At 49.3% G+C, this 17,860-nt stretch overlaps 1 protein-coding gene across 7 annotated transcripts in view; it reads left to right on the top strand.

Annotated features, from left to right (window-relative positions):
* Positions 1-17,860, top strand: part of CNOT1 (CCR4-NOT transcription complex subunit 1) — a 2,171,110-nt gene that overhangs the window by 245,227 nt on the left and 1,908,023 nt on the right. For all 7 annotated transcript variants that reach the window (XM_069654650.1, XM_069654658.1, XM_069654642.1 and 4 more), the window contains 2 exons: positions 13,399-13,497; positions 13,880-13,948. In XM_069654650.1, coding sequence (XP_069510751.1) covers positions 13,399-13,497; positions 13,880-13,948 — 168 coding nt within the window. The remainder of the gene's footprint in view (positions 1-13,398; positions 13,498-13,879; positions 13,949-17,860) is intronic.

Genomic DNA, 17,860 nt, shown 5'->3' with positions numbered 1-17,860 from the left:
TTGTACACATTCTGGGACACATCAATGTAACTGCAAACTCACTCGGCAGCCAGTTACGAGTGGGAACTGAACACTGATGTTCTCCAACATTTTTTGCCAATGGGGCACTCCAGAAGTGGACCTTTTTGTGACCTTTACAAACAGGAAACTTCCTCTATATATGCATCCAGGAACAGTCTCGGGGGCCTCCAACCTAGGGGATACTCTCAGGATTCCTTGGCACAACATGAAGGCCTATTCTTTTCCGCCACTACCTCTGATTCATCGGTCATTCTGCAAGCTCAGGAATACATCAGACTGCACTCTCCTGTTCATAGCTCCTTGGTAGCCAGTCAGATTCTGGTTCTCAGAACTTCAGCATCTATCGATTCTTCCTATGATCAGATTGCCATTGATTCCCGACCTGCTTCAGTAGTGTGATCACCAGATGTGGCTCCCCTCCCCACAATCGTTCAGCTTGGCAGCCTGGTGCCTGAATTCAGATAGTTAGCACAGTTTAACTACTCCGAGGACAATATGCGCATTATCCAATCAGCCATTTTGCGGGTCTGTTGCATCTTTTTCCACCAGTATGCAATCCTCATGCCAAATGGCATTTGAATGTGTTCCTCACAGCCTTATGCCATAAACCATTTGAACCCATGGCCACTACTGATCTCCAATACCTTTCTTGGAACGTCGCATTTTTGATTGCAGCGATATCGGCAAGGCGAGTAAGCTAGCTCCAGACGAGCTCCAAGCTCGGTCAAACATCCGTTCCTCACCTTCCATAAGGATAAGGTTGTGCTCTGTACTCCTCCTATCCTGCCTAAAGTGGTTAACGATTTTCATTTGAATCAATCGACCTCATTACCTGTATTTTTTCTGAATCTGGCCTCAGATGCTGAGTCTTAGACAGCTTAGATGTCAGACGAGCCCTGAAGTTTTACCTCAACAGAATAATTGTAGTCAAGGGCTCCTCACAACTTTGTCAGTCTGAGACCTGAAAGGGATACCTGCTTCAATGGCAACTATCTCCCGATGGATTGCCTCCTGCATTTCTGAAGAACATGCCATTCAAGGCCGTCAACCTCTGAAGGGCATCCATGCCCATCTTGTACGTGGCAAAGCGGCTGCTGTTGCCTTCCAAAAGTGTGTTCCCTGGGGAAACCATCGCCAATGCGGCTACGTGGGCTTCCATCCGCTTTATTTAAGCATTACTGCTTTGACCTGAGCTCCAGGGCTGATGCCCAGTTTTGTCATGCTGTCCTTAAGAATTTATTCCAGTAAGGGGGTTTCCATCCACCCGAACTAACTGTAGTGCGTGCTTGGGAATTTCCAACAGTTATGGAGGAAAGGGGACAGGACGTAGGAGTATAATAGTTGCTCACTGTAATGACTAACTTATTCCTAGTCCATAGTCCCCATTCCTCCAGTCACCCGCCCGACATCCCCTATAAAAAGTATCCTCCTTGCTTAAATGGTCTCAGACCTGGCGATGGAAAAGGACTGAAGGATGATGCGCCGGGCTGAGCTTAGGAGGGCAGGGTTACGACCACGTGCAGTACCCTGCAGGACAAAAATGAGAACATATTTGATGCTTTTACAAAAGTGCTCTGGTTCTTTCCCGCAGGATGGAATGTCCCAAAAGTATGGAGGAAAGGGTTCCATGTCTTAAAATCGCAGCAAAAATGGTCGTGTATACAAAATATTGTGGCAAAAATGCTGTAGTTTTGCCACCACAATCATGTAAAGAATGCAGGGGGCAACCCCGCTCACCTTAAATGGTATAATGGGGTACACTTTTACAGCGTGAAACCACAGCATTTTTGCCGCGATTTTATTACCTGATACCAAGGAAAAGGGACTATGGATTTAGGAGTAAGGTAGTCACCACGGTGGGTAACTTTATTATTCTCTGCTCAATTAGTCTCGGATCCAGTGCCAGTTTCTCAGGACATCATAGGGTATGGAGGAAAGGGAACTATGAATGGAGTACAGTAGCCTTTATTGTTGGCCAGGTATCTGGTTTCAATAGCCATCCTTCTCCTCCCACCCTCTTCCCCATTCCGAACCGAACTATCGTCCCACCTCCTATTCTAGGAAGGAGCTTGCTGTCGTTTCCCAGCAGTGCTCTTGTGTTTGTTGTTTGTTTATAATGCGCTCCAGACCCATGGGTTACCGGTTGCAGCAGCAAGTATATGCGAGGCTTACGATGTTACAGATCTACATGAATAAGATTACAATATTACGTATTACAATATTACAAGAATGTACAGTTACCGGTGCAGTATTTACATGAATGTACAGTTAGCAATATAGAGTTAGCGGTTATAAACATAGGGTTACACACATTTGAGTACATGAAGTAGGGCTACACTTGTGAAGGTTCATTACAGGTGTCTAGTCATTGTTGGTGTTAATGTGTTTGCTGAAGTTCCTTCTGAAGTGTGGGAAGGGTTGGTCTACTCTTAAGTTGGGTGGCAGAGCGTTCCACAAGTTGGCAGCTCTCACAGGGAAGCTTGCGCCACCGATTTTGGCAAGTCTAAATCTGGGTACTACCAGGCAATTGGAATTGGCGAGTCTCATGGGTCTAGTAGATGTTTTTCTTTTTATTTTGTCTGTCAAGTAACTAGGAGCAGCATTATTTCTCCAGCATGGGGTCTGGCATGGAATCACATGCTCATGAATATTCCCCGTCGTCAGGCTGGGAATCCTCGGTAAAGAAAAAACCAGTATCAGTTTCGTTTCTGATCTGTCTTTCGTAGTAATAACCAATCACTGGTCTCTGCGTCATACTGACCACAGCCAATGACTGCCCTCTACCTAAGCACCGCCTCTGGCAGCCATCTTCAGATTTTTACCGCACGTTCATGTGTTGGGATCCTCGTGCTTTTGCTCTCGAGCGTTAGTGCTATTTTTTCACGTTTTTTCTCAAAAACTTCGTTTTTTTCGGTCAAAAGAGCCTCAAGCTCCACCGACTCCATCCGATCAACGGGGACCCGTTTCGGATTCGTCTGCGCCCCTCAAGGGTGAAGATTTCGTCGAGCTACGCTTTTGGAGGACTCCAGAAGTTTCTCAGGCCCGGCCATGGCCCAGGAGAAGGGAGGCTCGACGCCCGGAAAGCTGTTCAGGGTCTGCCCTGGATGCCAGCTGCAGAACGTCTTCAAGGAGGACGAACACTCTTTTTGTCTTTACGGCCTACATGAGGACAAGACGCACGTGGAGAAGAACTGTGCGTTTTGCGGCAACATGTCGGAGCGGACCATGAAGGACCGCCATCAACGTCTCGCCAACTGGCTAGAAGGGAAGAGCCCGTCCGGCGAGAAGAAGAGGAAGAAATCCGAGCAGTCTTCTAAGACCTTTGAGGACGCCCCGGCGACGGGGGTCCAACATAAGGCCAAGCACCGCGAGTCCGCTGGCACCGGGAGCGCCGAACGGTCGGGCTCTACGGGCGCCAGGCAGGGCGCACCCTCCCCGGCACCATCAACCACGAGCCAACGCTCTGGGTCGGGTAAGAGGAAGGCCGAGCACCCGGCGAAGCTCCTGGAGAGGCCCCGGTCGAGCTCGAAGGGGGAGCGAGGCAGTGTCCCCCCTCCCCTCAAGGATAAGGCGGTGAGCGCACCTAAGGTGGTGAAGGCCTTAATCCATCCGGCCAAGCCCTCTATCGAAACTGTCGCGGCGGCCCTGGGTCAGCCTGTGGAGGCTACACCAGTGGTGGCGACCTCGGGACTCAGGGTCTCCCTGCCACCTCGGAGGGAGTCCTCTTTTGTGCCCATCGATAGGACCCCCGTGAAATCCCCCGTGGGGAAGAAAAAGGGGGGGCAGGGCGTCGTCGTAGATTCGGCCTCAACCTCGGAGGAGGAGCTGGTCGAGGTCTTAAGCCACGGCTTCGGCGTTGAAGAAGACCGGCCCGTCGGGATGGATCCCGACGCAGGTGACGACGACTACGTCGTCGAGGGTACCGACGGGGCCCCTGATCGCCCGTCGGATTCCCCTCTGCCAGCGCCGCGAGACAACTCGGCGGCCATTTTGTTGGCTATACAGTCCTTATGCTCTGAGATAAGGACGAGACTACCGTTGCCGACGGAACCTCTCCCGTCGGGGGACCCAGAACCGGGACCTTCTGGTGTTCCCCCTACCAAGAAAAGAAGGATCCACCCTCCACCTCCTTTTCAGCCGTCGCGCCCCTTCCAGCCCTCCTCCCCGTCCACCCGAGGGGATGATACGGGGACTGACACGGCAGCGACGGGTACGGACGACTAGGTATAAGACGAGGATGTACCGTCGTCGCCTCCCACCAGGGCTTCTCCGCCCGACGAGATTGGATCGTTCCACTCAATGATCGCCAGGGCATCCAAGCTTTTCCAACTCTGCCCTGAGGAGAAGAAGGAAGGTTTCCTTTATCAGCGGCGCGAGGCCAAGAGGAAGACGGTCCTCGCGGTGCCTCTATTGGACGACATTTGAGATGAGGGCCTCACCCTCCTCAAGAACCCGTCCACGACGCCAGCTAGAAGAGACCGGTACGAGAAAAAGTACCGGGTCCCGGACACGGCCCCCCTGTGCCTCCGGGCGCAGCCTACCCCGGACTCCGTCGTCTCCGCGGCGGCCAGGAAAAAAGCGGGGGGGGGGCGGGGGGGGGGGGGGGGGGATGTGCGGCCTCCACTTCGACTTCCCCACCGGACGGCGAGGGAAAGAAATTGGACGCTATGGGACGCAGAGTCATCTCGTCTGCAGCGACGACGATTAAAGCTGCCAACGCCTTGGCTATCGTGGCCCGATACGACAGGGAGCTCTGGTACAAACTGGCTCCCCTGCTGGACTTCTTGCCGGACGACAAGAGGGCGGAGGCCGTGGAGATCCTGCAGGAAGGTGAGGTGGCTTCGGACCACGCCATTACCGTTGCGACGGACATCGCCGACACTGGGTTCCGCCAGTTAGGCAACGGCGTTTGCCTTAGGCAGCGTGGATGGCTCAAGGCTACGGACTTCCGTCAAGACGTTCAGACCAGAGTCCTGGACATGCCCTTCGATGGGAACAACCTGTTTGGGAAAACGGTGGACGATTCCCTTCAGGCCATTAAAGCGGACACCGAGACGGCCCGGGCCCTTGGAGTTCTGCAACGACGACGGACGCCCTTTCGGAGCAGCGGAGGCAAGGGCGCCTCCAAAGGTTCCGGCGGCGGTTTCTCCTCCTACCGTCAAGCGGCCCGCTCGTCATCTCAGGAGGCCTACAGAGGACGAGGCAAGCCTGGCGGACCCCGCCGTCGTCGCCAAGGACAAGGCGCTAAAGCCTCGTCGAAGCAGGATTGAACCGGCCGGGGGGTCGGGCCCCCACCGAAGCACCCCGGTGGGAGGCCGGCTGGCGAGCTTCGTCAGCGTGTGGGAGACCATCTCCACCGACCGTTGGGTGCTGGACGCCTTGGCCCGGGGGCACGCGCTCGAGTTTCAAAGAAAGTGTCTGCGCGTCCCCCCTGTGGCCAGGAAAGAACTTCACGTCCCTCTACTCCTCCTGGAGGTGACAGCGATGCTCAAAAAGGGCACCATCGAACTCGTCCCAAAGAGGCTGCGGGGCTCCGGAGTCTACTCGAGATTCTTCCTCGTGAAGAAGACGGGGGGATGGCGCCCCATCCTGGACCTGCGACGTCTGAACAAGTTCATCAAGGCGCAAACGTTCCGGATGGTCACCCTCCAGCACGTCCTGGGTCAGCTGGAGGAAGGAGACTTCCTGTCGTCGTTGGATTTGGAGGATGCCTACTTCCATATTCCCATCTTGAAGGGGCACCGAAAATTCCTCAGGTTTGTGGTCCAAGGGCGGCATTACCAGTTCAAGGCCCTCCCCTTCGGTCTACGGTCGGCACCCAGGGTGTTCACCAAGTGCCTCGCACCGGTGGCGGCCCAGCTGCGCCGCGAAGGGATCCACGTCTACCCCTACCTGGACGACTGGCTCTCATCCGAGCCAAGACAAGGGAGCTTGCCGTGTCCACACGGCAAGGACCGTCCAACTTCTCACGGACCTGGGATTCTCCGTGAACTACGCCAAATCCCACCTGGTACCCGCGCAAGACACTCTGTTTCTGGGAGCGAGGCTCAACACAGTGTCTCTTCGGGCCTCCCCGTCGGAGGAAAGGACCAGGACCATCCTGGGCAAGGTACAGCGGATGTTGGTGGCCGACGCGGCCAAGGTGAGGCCCATCAAGTCCCTCCTCGGAATGATGTCTTCCTGCATCTACCTCATTCCCATGTGCAGGCTCCGGATGCGCCCGTTGCAGGAGTTCCTGGACGCGCGCTGGATCAAAACGACGGGTAACTTCGAGGAAAGGATCACACTCGACGAGAGTTTCCGACGAGTGATCCGGTGGTGGGGCACCCGCGCGCATCTGACGGCGGGCATGGCCTTCCAGACCCCAGCCCACCAGGAGACAGTGACCACGGATGCCTCCCTGGAAGGGTGGGGAGCGCACACCGAAAATCTGCACGCAAGGGGCCTTTGGCTCCCGACGGAGAAATCCTTACATATCAACGTCCTGGAGCTCCGTGCAGTGTTTTGGGCCCTCAGGTCCTTCCTTCCGTCCCTCAAGGGCAAGGTGGTGAGGATCTTCACCGACAACACCACCACCATGTTTTACATCAGGAAACAGGGCGGAACCAGGTCCCCAGCACTGTCCAAGGAGGCGCAGGACCTGTGGCATTGGGCAGTCGCCCAAGGGATGTTTCTGGTGCCGTTTCATCTGGCAGGGATAAAAAACACCATCGCCGATTCACTCAGCAGGGAGCTGCGCTCGTGCCACGAGTGGGAACTACGGCAGGATCTGGTGGATCGCCTCTTCCGACGGTGGGGCACACCCCAGATCGACCTGTTCGCGACAGCGACGAACTCCAAGTGCCGGAGGTTCGCCAGCAGGTTCCCCCAGGCGAGGAGCATGGGCGATGCTTTCTCGTTCCCCTGGGAGGGCCTGTTCCTCTACGCGTTCCCTCCTTTGCCACTGCTAATCCGGCTCGTCAACCAGCTCAAGAGGTCACGGTGCAGGATGATCCTCGTAGCACCTGTGTGGCCGAGGCAGATATGGTTCCCGGACCTTCTGGACTTGTCAGCGTCCCCGCCGATCAAGCTGCCGGTGGACGCGGATTTGCTCTCCAGGGAAGGAGGCGCCATCCTCCACCACGACCCGAAATCGCTGAACTTGCAGGCCTGGCTCCTGCAGCGCTAGAGTTTGGAGGATACGACATACCGGCCGACTGAAGAGAGGTTCTTGCAAAGGCCAGGGCGTCCTCGACTCTTAAATGCTACGGACACAAATGGAAGAGGTTCTCTGACTGGTGCCGCGAACAGAAGATTAACCCTCTACGGATTACGGCTCCCCAAGTTCTGCCGTACCTGCTGACGCTGGCCAAAGCTGGACTGGCACACGCGTCCATCAAGATTCATCTTGCTGCGATCTCCCGATACACCAGAACCACGGGACGGACGTCCTTGTGGTCTCATCGTCTGGTGAAAGAGTTCATGAAGGGACTGTTCAGATCGTTCCCGCCGGTGAAGGCTCCGGCCCCGGCGTGGGAGCTCAACGTGGTGCTGACCAAGCTCATGGGACCTCCGTTCGAGCCTCTGCACTCGGCCCCGTTGAAGTTTCTGTCGTGGAAAACAGCGTTTCTTGTGGCCATCACCTCCGCACGACGGGTGGGAGAGATCCAGGCCCTTTCCTGCAAGGCCCCGTACTTGACTTTTCACGACACGAGGGTAGTGCTCAGGACGCACCCCTCCTTCATGCCCAAGGTACCGTCGGACTTCCATCTCAACGAACCCTTGGTGTTGCCTGTATTCTTCCCGTCGCCTTCATCGCCGGCTGAGAGGACTTTGCACTCGCTGGATGTGGCTAGAGCGCTGAAGTTCTACGTGGACCGCACAAAGTGTTTTCGGAAGACGTCACAACTCTTTGTGAACTTTGGACCTGTCAATCAGGGGAAGGCTCTCTCGAAGGCTTCCATTTCCAGATGGCTCTCCGGCTGCATCATGTACTGTCATCGGTTGGCAAACCGACCGCTGCCCGGCCGTCCGAGAGCCCATTCCACCAGAGCGATCGCAGCTACCACGGCGTTCCTTTCTGGTGTGCCCCTGCTGGACATCTGCAGGGCTGCTACGTGGAGGTCGACGCACACCTTCACGAAGTTCTACTGCGTCGATCGGGATTCCAGGGAGGAGTCCAGGGGTCGGCCAAGCAGTGCTGCGCAACCTGTTCGCCTGAGGTGAGCCTGGTGAGGAGGTAAGATGCTTAATGATGAGTTTGATGTAATGCTTAATGTTGAGCCTTTGCCACCTCCCGTGGTTGTGCATGTGTGTACTGCTATGTATTCTTTATTCATGAGCATGTGAATCCATGCCAGACCCCATGCTGGAGAAGGAACAAGTTAGTTACCTGTAACTGTTGTTCTCCAGCATGGGTCTGGCATGTATTCACATGCGAACCCTCCCGCCCACCCCTCTGCGGCTCTTCACTTGGTCATACTGCCACTTGACGTGCTTCCAAATCTGAAGATGGCTGCCAGAGGCGTTGCTTAGGTAGAGGGCAGTCATTGGCTGTGGTCAGTATGACGCAGAGACCAGTGATTGATTATTACTACGAAAGACAGATCAGAAACGAAACTGATACTGGTTTTTTCTTTACCGAGGATTCCCAGCCTGACGACGGGGAATATTCATGAGCATGTGAATCCATGCCAGACCCATGCTGGAGAACAACAGTTACAGGTAAGTAACTTGTTCCTTAGGACCTTATGGGTCAAGGAGATCATCTTTAGGTGGATTTTATTGTCCGTGGATAGCCATTTGTGTTGCCGCCTAATAGAGGAGATATGCTCCCTCTTCTTTCTGCCTAATGCAGCTCTAAGAGCATTATTTTGTAGTGTTTGGAGTCTTTGGGTGATGGCATTATTGGCACCACTGTATAGGGCATTACAGTAGTCTAGTCGGGAAAGTATTAAGGCTCTAGCCAAGGTTAGACAGCTAGTATTGGACAGGAAGGTCTTACCTGCTCTTATCAATTTACAGGTGTAGGCAGTAGCAGAAGCTAGGGAGTTGACCTGTTTAGTGAAGGACAAGGTAGAATCGAGGTAGAAACCGAGTGTTTTTACTTCCCTTGAGACTTTGATAACATTTCCATCTATGTTGAAAGCTGAGTAGTCAGGGCCCAATTTGTTAATATTGGCTTGTGTACCCAGAATGATCAACTCTGTCTTATCATCGTTCAGGCAGAGACCATGAGTAGCCATCCATGCCTGAATGATGAGGTACACTCTATTCACCAACTCCCTGTCCCTACTATGATCCCCAGAAAGTGGGAGGAGAATCTGTGTATTATCTGCATAGTTGGTGTAGGTGATACCAAGATTGTCCAGATCATCGAACAGAGGTTTGGTGAATATGTTGTATAGAGTCGGGGACGCAGGATCCCTGAGGGACTCCACAGGTGATGGGTATGGGGTCTGCCGCTGCCGTTGGGGGGGGAAAAAACTCTCATAGTTCTCTCACTCAAAGGATTCTATCCAACTGATAGCTTGGGTGGAGAAGTGAGCGGCAGAGTCCAGGTGTCTGCAGAGGACCTTGTGGTCCACAAGGTCAAATGCAGCTGAGAGATCTAGTAGGAGGAGGAGGGCTGTCTTGCCTTGATCTCTCAATACGTCTATTTGGGTCTTTAGGTCGATAAGGGCTGTTTCCGTTCCATGTAGTGGGCGGAAGCCAGATTGTCTAGATCCAAGTAGTTTATGCAGTTCAAGGTATTTTTGAATCTGTATATAGGCCACTTTGTCCAGGATTTTCAACAGAAATGGAACTGTAGTGATTGGACGGTAGTTAGTCGGGATGAGAGGGTCAAGAGTTTGCTTTTTGAGCAACGGGAGCACCCAGGATTGTTTGAAATTAGCTGGGATAGTGCCTGTGGCGAAGGATGCGTTGACAAATTTGGAAATAAACGGTGATAAATCTCTGGCAGCATCTTTTATTAGCTGTGCTGGGCAGATGTCACCTTTGCAATTCGATGGTTTGAGGGTGAGGATAATTTTTTTCTATCTCTAGTGTGGTGGTTTTGGTGAAGGAGAATTTGCTAGACTGGGGCTTGTTGGTAGCCTTGGGTGGTGGCAGAGTGGGAAGGTTGAGCAAATCTTTTTTCAGTTGAATTTTATTTTGGAGGGTGTTCATTTTGTTGATTAGAGTGTGTTGCATATCTGTGCACCAGGTCTGATCTTTGGTACAGGTGTCTGGTATGGCAATGGGTGACTCAAGTTCCTTCAGTATGGAGAAGAGTTCCTTCATGCTTGAATTAGAGTTGGCGATACGATCATTGTATGAATTCCTCTTAGCCAGACAAACTGCATTTTTGTATTGTCGGGAAATAGATGTTAGGTTGGCCTTGTTCTCAGCAGTTGGGCATAGTTTCCAGTTAGATTCATATTTCTCTTGGTGAGGCGTAGGGCCATGAGTTCAGAAGTAAACCATTTATTTAGATGGGCTTTAGGTTTGCTTGTACGCATTTTAAGTGGGGCAATTTTGTCCATAGTATCTGTCATGATTTTGTTATACTCATGCACTAATATGCTGGGGTCTAGGTTGTCAGGCAATGCATTTAATGTTGGAAGAATAGCGGGTATGACATTGTCTATTGTCATGTTCTTTTTATTTCTTGTTGGGCATGGAAGTGCCATGGGTACGACTGTAGAGGATAGTCGGGAGGTAAGGAGGTTGAAGGACACTAGTGAATGGTCAGTCCATGATAATGCCGAGATGATGAGATAACTGCTGTACAGTTTGAGTCAGCGACCCAGTCTAGTATTCTGCCTTTCGTATGGGTTGGGTTGTTGACTTTTTGGGAGAATCCTAGGGAGTTAATAACGTGGGCAATGGTCACGGCGTGCGCATCTGCTTGGTCATTAAATCCTAGGTTAAAATCCCCTAGTACCAGCAATTGTGAGGTGGTTTTGGCATTGAAGGTTAGTAGCTTGTGCAGATCCTCTTCGAAAGTCCCAAGCGGACCTGGAGGTCTATAGATTAGGTGAATGGTTAGGGTTTGATTATTGTTTGAGGAGTTTTGCAGTGAGGGCTTCACAAGATTGTAGAATTTGGGCAGGGGCTAGTCTTAGCGAGAGACTCGATTTGTAAATGATGGCAATTCCGCCTCCGCGGGTGCCCTCTCGGTCTTGCCTACATATAGTGTAACCGTCAGGGATGGCTAGCATAAGTGATGGTCCTGCTGCCTTGTGTAGCCAGGTTTCGGTTATTGCAATAAAGTCCAAGTTCGCCTCAGTGATTAGATCAGCTATATCAAGGGCATGTGCAACTAATGACCTGGCATTGAGAAGCGCTCCTTTGTAGGAGTGATCCTTTGTTTCCTCTTTGGGATGTGTAAGATTAGGAGTACTTTTCGCGCTGGATTTTATTTTAGATTCAGATGTTTGTATGTACATTGAAGCTGGGGTGATATTGGAAGCGTTGCATTCTTTACCATTATGGCGTTTCATCTCATATATTGTAGGAGGGAGGAGTCGTCTAGGTATCTCGTGAAGTTTGTTAAGTCTAGCACGTAGTTTGTTATTTCTATCGTGCGTGGAACTAGGCCGGGAGGTGTAAGCTAATGGTCCTATCGGAGCTCGGTGTTTTGAGTCGGTGTAGACATGAGTATTGGTAACTATATCTGTTGATATAAGTGAGAAGGGTCCGAGTGCATGTAGTGAGACCTCTGTGTGGCTGACCTGCTTGCAAGTGGCAAGAAGTGTAGCAGTAGCCATAATGCAGTAGAAACTAGATAGGCTAGACATTATGCAGAGCTAACACTTAGTTAGGTGGGTAGTGGTCATGCAGGGAGGATGTTCCCTGTGGTAAGGTAATGTGATCTATCCACATAGATTTGAGAGTATCACAATGGCTACAAAAAGCACAACACCTAGAATTGTGAGTAACACAATGGCTAAAATCACAGCACCTAGATTTGAGACAATCGCAATGTCTAAAATGCACAACACCTAGAATTGAGAGTAACACAATGGCTAAAATCACAGCACCTAGATTTCAGAATATCGCAATGTCTAAAATGCACAGCACCTAGAATTGAGAGTATCACAATGGCTAAAAGCACAGCATCTAAATTTGAGAGTAACAGTCTAAAATGCACAACACCTAGAATTGAGACTATCCTAGTGGCTAAGAGCACAGCATCTAAATTTAAGTGTCACAATGGCTAAAGTGCACAGCACCTAAGTTTGAAAATATCACAATGGCTGAAAATGCGCAACACCTAGGATTGAAAGTATCGCAATGGCTGGGAGGCACAACATCTAGATTTGAGAGTGTCTTAATGGCTGAGAGGCATACCTAGTTGCAGAGTGACATAAGTAAGGTTGCATGCATGGGCGGCAACTGGGAAGCCGGATTGGCCATACAGGTTTGAAATGCAAACATCACATTACAGTAGGCTTGGTGGGCCGCGTGGCATAGTGGTGCATACAAAAGGCATACATGTGGTGTAATACAATGCATACAGTACAATGGGTAGTTTCTTAATATACTGTATACCAATTGACTATAGTCCATCCAAGGGTATGGAGACAGAGCAGTACATATAAACAAATGGCTGTTGGCATACTTAAAGCACAGGGTAAAGTGTAGATAGTGACGGTGGCCGTACACAAATCGTCTGAGGCGGGATCAGTATTGGTGGATTAGTTTCGCTGGAATATCGTGCAGAAGAGTACTTACAGAAGAGACCAGGCTGCTCAGCTCCTTGCTGCCCGACGCGGACAGCCGCAGACAGGCCCTTCGGCTGCCGCCTATCGGTGAGCTGCAGGGGCGGGTGATTGCAGGAGCAGCCAATCACTGGCTTCGGGTGCTCCTGGGCTTGTTGCTGGTGCCGGAGGGTCGACCTAGGCGGCGGCCATTGACCGCATTGTGTTGTGTTTTCTAAATCCCCCTTCCTTTTATCCTTTTGGTCTACAGATTAAGGAGTCTTTATTGCATGAAATCTACAGCCATTTTATTAGGGAACAAGCCGCCATTGTGGGTATGAATGGGCATAGTTGAAGCAGTGATGTAATTTCTTTCATGCAGCAAATTGATATTAAAGTTGTATCGCCTTACTGGTTGGCCAAGTTGTGTGGTCCAAACCTTTAAATCCATGTTTAGTAACTGTTTAACTTATTGGTCTGGTTTTGGATTCTCAAACTGATTTTTCCAGAGGATTCAGGAGTAGTCATTTTTTGACCAACAGTAGTGTTCTCTTGCCAGGTTATAGATGAACATTTAATGACTTAGCTTTTTTTTTTTTAACTGGAGTTCTTTTTAGTTTGTAAGCCTATAATAACGGCTTTGGCCAGAGGGTTTGTGTGAAGGATTGAAGTGTTTACCATCTGACTTTATTTTTTTTTATCTTCACTGCAGACACAATTTCTAATCCAGGAGTGCTCGTCATTGATTACAAAGCCAAACTTCATTTCAACCCTGTCTTATGCCATCGACAACCCATTGCACTATCAAAAGGTACATTGGTAAATTAATTTATTTTAATAAGGCAGTGAAATGATGGGCTAGGCAAAGCAGTGCATTTCCCCAATGCAGAATGCACTTTGCTAGGCTTTTTTTGTGCATCTTCCCATCCACTGTATTGCTTGAAGCATCATTTTGCACTTTTTATGTATTCCTGTACATTGCCTGAGAATATGACACGAAGTTGCTGGTTTAGCTTATTTGTAACTGTTGCCACTTAACTTGCATGTGTTTGGAATTGCACCTTGCATGCGTTTAACTACCAAATTCTCTCGCTCTCTGAAATTCATTGAGCATATCAGCTAGTTTATATCTTGCTGCAAACGGGATGTTGGAATATCTTAATTTTGCTTGATAATGTGCATTTGCGTTTCAGAGCATAAAGCCTTCTCCCCATCTATTTGCCCAGCTGAGTAAAGTTCTAAAGTTGAGCAAGGTTCAAGAGGTAGGTGTCTGATATTGTCAAAACACTTTCATTCATTTGCTGGTCCTATCGTCATATTTTACCAACATGACGGAGGAGTCCTACCTTATGAGCAGTGTTCATATTTAAACTCAGTTCCTTAATGTTTGTTCCCTTTTTTGGGGGGAGAGGGGAGAGCGCATTTGTGATCCATGTCCCAATCCTGCCTTACTGATTTGTGCCAAGTGGTATGAGTTTTTATTTTGTTGATTTAAATGTTGTGGGCTCCAGCTCTAGCAATTCAAATTGATAGGATATGGCATTTAAAACGCACCTATAAATTGACTCCTAGAATTGGTGTTCCCATACTTGGGCTGACTGGTTGGCAGCATATGTTCTATTTTTGTAGTTATTTCCTTTTTAACATGAAAACCAGTTCCACAATGAATCCAAATCTATTGGCCATGTATCTGGTACGCATGATTCAGTAGAAAAGATTTTCACTCCCTTTCGGCAGACCTTTTGAGGATGGACACTCAATCAGGAGCTGCCTGCTCTTGTGATTTGAGGCATTCTTCAGGGGGTTTGTATCATTTTGGGCCAGTTATGCAGCAGAGCAGCGATGGCAGCTTACAAGCTTGTGCAAGGGGCATGTGAATCCCATACATATTCAATTACATGAAAGCCATTTACCGGTTATGCAGAGATGATCTGCCGTGCTGCACCCACATGACTGGCCCACCTTTTTCAAAATGCCACCGTAGATGTTGAGCCATCTGATGATTAGCTCTGTTAATCCAGTTGAGAGCCACAACACAGCAGATTGGGATGAAACGCCTTGTGAGGGTCGAAGCCGGGGACCCCCATCAAACCACTAATCCATGGGCCCAGAAATGGTTCAACTAATCAGTAGGTTTGGCCATTAGAGTACATAATGGCTATAAAAGTAGACTGTAATAAGTGTTAAGGAAGGGGGCCAGAGAGGCAGTGGTGTAGTGCAGATGGTTCAAAGGAGAGCAGTTCACAAGAACTTTTGGTCCTTGATCCATTAGAAAATGAGGACCTCAGTTTGGAAATGTTGTTCTTTCCCACCTTTAGTCCAAGCTCCTAGTTACTCATCCAATGTGCTTCTGTATCCATATTGCAATTGCTTGTTAAATTGCAGGCACTTCAGGGGGTGGTGGAATAATTAACTACAGAGCTGTTGTCATATGCTTGGTATTGTATTTGAATACATGTTTTTATTCTTTCCCATTGTATACTGGCAGCAGATCACTCGTCTGTGATTGGGTAGGCCTGCACGACGGGCACATAGCTCTAATCCAAAAGCACTATCACATGGAGCTTTAGGCATCGGGCTGGTAGACTCTAACATTCATTCACATATAGAGCGCCGTCACGCGCATTTCCAGGAGTCGCGTTGTACTGCTTATTCCTGTTTTTTCCAGCCCATTTGTTGCTTGTTAGTGGGGGTGAGGGGATTTCTCTGCTCTTTTTGGAGAGATCGTTACCACCCCCCCTTGAGGCGCATTTCTTTATCATTGCTTCCCTCTATGCATGCTGTTGATGAAAGGGGTTCAAGCGATGAATGGGCTGCTGCATGCTGTGGACCTTCAGCCTGTGTACACTTTTTGGGGAGCTTTAATGTCCTGTGACTTCTGTGCAGGCGTAGGTTGTTGAGATTGGCATCATAAACTGCTATAGCCTTTGTGGAAATGTGGCACACATCACATAGTAGCGGTGAGAGGATGTAACCATATTTTGTTCGCGTTGCTTCTCAGTTATGGTTTCTTCACCCCACCCTCTGTTGCCAAGGGGCCTACCACTACCCCTCCGGTGGATCTCACTGGATGCAAGCATCTGTTGGTACCTCTTGGAGAGGAAGTAACAAGCAGCAAGTAATGGGCTGGAGTACAGGGCTATCCATTTTCCCAAGATGCGATTCTTAAGGTACCAGAGGTGCTATGCAATGTCCACAACAGGTAAAGGACGAGGGATGTGGGAGGGACCTGAAATACCCTTTGAAGTATTCCTCCCTTTAAAAGATGGCGAATCTTCCTGAAGGTGCATGCGGTCTTGATACTTCTATAAGGAAAATCTGAAACCTGTTGATCAGTGTTTCGCCTCAGAAAAATAAACTAAAGGGGAAGAAACCCAGGCGTGATTTGACAGTGTGGCACTTTCTACTACTTAAAATAGGAAGTAAAGAGGCAAACCGAATTTCCAAGACTTTGGACCGGGGATGCCTTCTTCAGAGCCTAGTTCTATATGATGCAGAACGTGCTACCGCTTTAATACTTTAGATTGAACTATACCACCTTAGTACCTTTTTGGTACCCATGAGAGGAAGATTCTCCCATTCCTCAACTTTCACCCGAGCACGACACTTCTTCAGTACTACATTCTTAGTTACTGAGACGAGTCGTTAATCAAGATTCAACATCTGTTGCTAATTGGCCCATATTGGAGTAACTTGCGCAGGTTATGTAATTTCTTTACATTAATAGGCATTTTAAATGTTTTTAGAGGCTTACTTCTGTAACTGTTGCAATAAAAGCTGCACTTATTTGTATGAATGTAGTAAAGCAAGTGTTTTTACATTAATGCAATTGCTTACATTTATATAAAGTTTATATAATTCAATGCGAGAACTTTGTTAAAATCAACCTAAAAATGTTGGTGTCAAAAAAGCAAGACCACTGAAGCGCTGCATTTTTGTGTAAAATATAAAGAAATGTTACTTTTCCAGCATGTTGTAGTTCATGATTGTCGTTTTTGTAGTCTAGTTATCCTTGCTTGTACAACAATGAATCCCCCATATTCTAAAACTTAAAAGCTGCTGACATTGTACAAATTTAGTGTTTGTGCCAAATGTTAATGGAATCACCCCAATGTTTTGGCCTTTTTCCAGGTGTTAATTGAAGTACTCATGTGAGTGTACTTGTAGTTTGGAAGGAGGTTGGGGGGTGGTTCTCATAATACGGGATGTTTTTGTACACTTTTAAAAAAAAAAGTATACATTGCCAGGAACATTTATGATCTTTCCATTGACACTCCTGTTGACTTTGCCACCCTAGCGTCTTTGTTTACATCCAAAGCCAACTCTTGGATCTCTGCTGCGTTTGACACCATAGACCACACCATCCTGATCCAGAGGCTCTTCCACCTGGGTATTTCTGGCAGTTCTGGAATGGTTTACTTTTTTTCTTACTGATCGTCCTGCCCCCTTTCATGTCATCTGCTCTTTCCCTTCTCGGCAGGGTCCCGCAGGCACTGCACTCTCGCCACATCTTCAATGTTTATATTCCTCTTTCCTTTATTTCTTTTTCGTATGACTATGCTGACGCCCAGATTCTGATGTGGCTGGTCCTTGCTTTTCCTCCTACAGCGCCTCGGTGCCGCTCCTGTCTCTTACCCATTCATGCCTGGATGGCCCTCGATTGGCTGTGCCCTAATGGGGTCAAAACAGAGGTTCTTCTAGTCTGCTCTCATCCTGATTGTCTCTGTGGTACTGGACCCCTGAGCTTGTGACCCCCCCCCCCCCTCCTCTTCGCTTGTAAAAAACATAGGCGTTCAACTATCTTCTTTGCTCGCTTCTCCCTCAGGTGAGTGCAGTCTGTCAAACTGTTCATTTCAAGCTTTGTGTCATGCGTAAGGTCCTCCCACTTCTCCCTACGTCCGATAGTTGCCTCTTCATCTCTGGTTCTTTTGACTATTGTAATGCTGTATTTGGCACAACCCAATTATTTGTTCCACTGCCTTCAGAACCTTCAGAACTCTGTGGCTTGGCTTGCTTTCGGTGTTCCTTGGCTCTTCTCGTCCACTGCTGCTCCTGACGCTCTTCACTGACTCCTGATTGTTAGTAGGGTTAACCTAGCCCTTTGCATTGTTCACTGTGCTTTTTTCCAAGGGTGGTCCAGCCTATCTGCAGGCTAAATTTGCTCAGTATGTTCC

Source organism: Ambystoma mexicanum, chromosome 1p, assembly GCF_040938575.1.
Source record: "Ambystoma mexicanum isolate Mex_15411 chromosome 1p, UKY_AmexF1_1, whole genome shotgun sequence".
NCBI classification, from domain to species: domain Eukaryota; kingdom Metazoa; phylum Chordata; class Amphibia; order Caudata; family Ambystomatidae; genus Ambystoma; species Ambystoma mexicanum.
This window is presented reverse-complemented; position numbering and strand designations above follow the sequence as displayed.